This window comes from Ictalurus furcatus, chromosome 18 (genome assembly GCF_023375685.1).
Source record: "Ictalurus furcatus strain D&B chromosome 18, Billie_1.0, whole genome shotgun sequence".
NCBI classification, from domain to species: domain Eukaryota; kingdom Metazoa; phylum Chordata; class Actinopteri; order Siluriformes; family Ictaluridae; genus Ictalurus; species Ictalurus furcatus.
The window spans coordinates 6305972-6310000 of NC_071272.1; the positions used below are offsets into that span (position 1 = coordinate 6305972).

The following is a 4029-nucleotide window of genomic DNA, read 5'->3' on the forward strand; positions in this document are numbered from 1 at the left end:
ATATTATATGACAAAATATTAGGATGTTATGCATTATTCCAATCTATAGTTTGTTATTATTTAATCATTCATTCTACCATGATTAGATGCTACAATATTTATCTCTCTATCTTTCTATCTATCTATCTATTTATTTTTTAGGGATAACAGGATAGCCCAGATCCCCGACATAAGGCACTAAGACACAGAGTACCCTTTGCGCGGTGTGACTGGAGATATATTTCTGGTCCTGGTGTGTTCTTGTGTCAGTGACCGCTGTGCTGAATTAACCAGCAACTTGGTTTAAAAGCCCGCATCAGGTTTATGAGAGAAGCTCAGCTCGTAGCTCCAGAGCGCAGTCTTTCTTTTACATAACCACCCTGACCACTTATCGTTGATAACTTTTGAAACTTTACTGGAATGTAACCTTTAAAACCCGATGTCGCCGCTTGTGAGCTACTTGATCTCCTGTTTGCGCAACACGATCGCTTTTTTTTTCTTAAGCGACAGGGTGTCTAGACAACCACGTGACCGGCCGGGGAGGGGGGGCGCCGCCAATGCCCACTGGAGAGAGAGAGAGAGAGAGAGAGAGAGAGAGAGAAGGCGCTTGAGCTCCTCTGTTCATTCCCGGTTCTTGAAGCGCACAGACCGCATCGCCGTGTCTTTTGTCGCGGCTCGGAAACTTTACGCGCGGCGCTTTTTGCTTTACTGCTCGATTATTATTTTGTGTGTGTGTGTGTATGCTTGTTTATTTTTTTTTTTTACATTTACAGGATAAATCCTGTACTTTGACCGGAAGACTGCAGACATTATATCCTCACTGAATTCTCATTTCTTCCAGCATTTCACAGTCGGGTTGATTTTTTTTTTTTACTCCCCCAAGCTTTTTTGGCTGGATTTACCGGAGCCTCCCCGACCTCCTCTAATTCGGATCTGCTTCAAGCTCTGAACATTTGTATTTCCCCGAGACATGCTCGGGTCACACAGCCATGCTGGTTAAATCTTCACATGGACTGTCTTGGTGGACGAGAACGGAAAGGCGCACGGACAGCAGATCTTAGAGTCAGGTCGAGGATGGTGTGTGGATTTACAGCGCACAGACACCGGCGCGACTTCAGTGTCTAACGGAAGTTTATTATTATTATTATTATTATTATTATTATTATTATTATTACATCAATTCATATGAATACCCCATTGGAACAGGTTGGGGTGTAGAATATAGGCTGTTCAGGATAGCCTGTGTGTATATATATATATAGGCTATATTTTTTCTCTGCTGCTTAGTTTGTGGGTGGAAAACCGAATTAAAAGACTGGCGTATGGTACAGATTGCCTTTGCTGCTCCCAGCTTTTGCACCGTCTCTCGGACTGCGCGGCGCCGCCTGGCCTCGGATCCCGGGACCTACTTCATGATTTGCGGACGCCATGCTCGTTCTTTAGCCGGGAGACCCTCTGCACGTCGTCGCGCATGTTCAGGACCAGACGGTCGGGGCTCGTCCGGCGACTCTGGAGGAGCCGCGCGCCCGTCGACGGCGACGGGGAGGAGGCGGCGGACGCCGGGACGCACGGCGCGGGAGGAAGCGGAAGAGGAAACGGAAGCTTGTGCATGGGCAAAGCGACCAAGGCCGCCGGTGGTGGTGGCGGCGGCGGCGGTGGCGGCGGTGGTGCGAGTGCGGAGGCCGAACTGAAGGCGCTCACGCACTCGGTGCTGAAGAAGATCAAGGAGAAGCAGCTGGAGGTGCTGCTGCAGGCCGTGGAGTCGAAGGGCGGAGCGCGGAGCCCGTGCCTCATGCTGCCCGGCCGAGTGGACGCGTACTCGCTCCCGCTGCTGCTCTTTAAGGTTTTCCGCTGGCCAGACCTCCGACACTGGTCGCAGTTAAAGCGGTTGCCGTGCTGTGAATCCTACGGGAAGATTAACCCGGAGCTCGTGTGCTGCAACCCGCACCATATGAGCCGCCTGTGCGAACCCGGTAAGACCTGCAGCTCGTGCACTTACACACTCAATCATTAGATACGCTACAGTATTAAACAGGTTAGACTTTTCCCCAGGGATAAAAGTGCTTCATTTAAAAAAAAAAGAAAAGAAAAAAAATCCAGCTTGGATTGTGAACCAGCTGCACACACTCACTGGTCAAACTGGTAGATCATCTGTAGACTACCTAAGTGCTGGTATCAGTTTCTGATACTAAATGATGCAATCAGGGTTGGTTTTTATTATAATTATTAGTGTCAAGTAACACACCAGTCAGGCAATCATAAAATCTCAAACACTTTATGATCAGTTTAGTCAAATAATAGGCTAAGGAAGCTGGAAAATCATTTACCATGTGATACACATCTGGAAATTTTTTAAAAAAAAAGTCTACCAGATTGACCAGCCAGGAGCTGGTCAGCTCAACAGGAACATTAACAGGAACATTAACATAGTTTAAAGGCCAAAACTAGAGCTGTAGACTAGAGTAAGAAGACCTGCTTTCATTTCCAACTACCAACTAACATCAGTAACACATTTACCTCAGATAAGATCCGGTTCGGCTCAGCTGTAACACACAGCACACTTTAGACACACACTTACTGTTTCATTCACCCGACCTGATTGATGTTCTTCAGAAATATCGACTCTTTCGAGCAATTTTTCTCCTTCGAACCCCAGGGTCCATCTCTGTACAGTCGCAGTCCGGTTTCCAGATGTCTAGATGTTGTTAGCCATGTGTGAATTCTCCACGCTGAACACTGGGATGCTTCACGACTGACCCCAAAACTCTCCACTTCATAGAAGCTCTCGTCGTTTCATAGAAGTTTGTGGATATGAAATAAAGATACGTCAGGAAACTAAGTGCTAGTCTGTCAGCAGGTTAATATGAGCTGTTAAACCAGGACGTACAGTGTAGTGTGTTCGCTATATTTTCTATAAATAACAACAGTTATAACACGGTTCTACATGTCCATGACTTCAGTGTGTGTTGACACTCCATATGTAAAACTCACTGTAAACTCTTGAGGATGTTGAAACTAAATGTTGTAAATCACCTTATTCATAGCTCACGGATATGATTGAATTTTTTTTGCGATAGAAAGCCCTCGGTGGCACTTTAACATAAAAACATAAAGGCACGGATCCGTTATTGTTATGGGAAAATTGTGATAAATTGGTCGATTTAATCTGTGTTCTATCGACTCAGGGTTTTGCAAGGTGTTATTTTTCCCCCTGATGAATAAATAAACATCTTATAGGACATGCACGATATCAAAATATATGCAATTATCTTTTTGCATTGGCTTTGAGTAGGTGTATAATGATTCACGTCGTTATTAATGTTATGCCGATTATTATTATTGTTAAAAAAGTTCACCTTAAAGTTTTCAGAGCAGGAAATTCAATCTATCAGCGTGTTATTCCAGGCAGTTAGGGGCTTATTCCTTAACACTTGGCCCTCTGTGTGTACGGACATCGATTAATGTTCAACCGGTCTGAAGGCCCTGTTTTTGGCAGTCACATGCTCTGTTTTCTCTGTCTGTCTGTCTGTCTCTCTCTCTATCCGTCTCTCTCTCTCAGTCTGGCGCCGGGCGGCTCTGTGTTTATCTATGCACTTCACTTGTGCACTATCAGGGCAGATCTCCCCCTCCTCCAGCCCCCAGCTCTCTCTCTCTCTCTCTCTTTCTCTCTCTCTCTCTCTCTCTCTCTCTTTCTCTCTCTCTCGCTCTACATAAGACAAACAGGGTTTTTTTCCACGTTAAAAGAATGCCAACTGTTATCATGAGGCTCTATCTAACCCTGCTTGTTTCTCATGGTCTCCTTTTCCACTTTTTTTGCCCCCCCCCCCCACAGAATCCCCTCCTCCTCCGTACTCCCGATATCCAGTGGACTTACTTAAGTCACCCGGTAAGTTATTTATTTCTCTCTGCTTTGGACAATATGTTCTGTGTGTCCTGTTCTCAAGTCAAACCCATCAACACGTCGACAGCAAATAAGTGTAACACAGCTGCTGTTTGTTAGTTGAGCTATTCGTTGATTGCACGTTGTTCTCCGGACCTTATATTCACATG

The 4029-nt window shown here is 45.6% G+C and overlaps 1 protein-coding gene across 3 annotated transcripts in view; it reads left to right on the forward strand.

Moving 5' to 3' along the window:
- Positions 1 to 494: 494 nt before the first annotated feature.
- Positions 495 to 4029, forward strand: part of smad7 (SMAD family member 7) — a 25461-nt gene continuing 21926 nt past the window's right edge. The window contains exons 1-2 of one of the 3 annotated variants that reach the window (XM_053648557.1): positions 495 to 1952; positions 3812 to 3865. In XM_053648557.1, coding sequence (XP_053504532.1) covers positions 1451 to 1952; positions 3812 to 3865 — 556 coding nt within the window. In that variant the 5' untranslated portion in view covers positions 495 to 1450. The remainder of the gene's footprint in view (positions 1953 to 3811; positions 3866 to 4029) is intronic. The other 2 variants (XM_053648559.1, XM_053648560.1) reach the window with 2 other exon arrangements.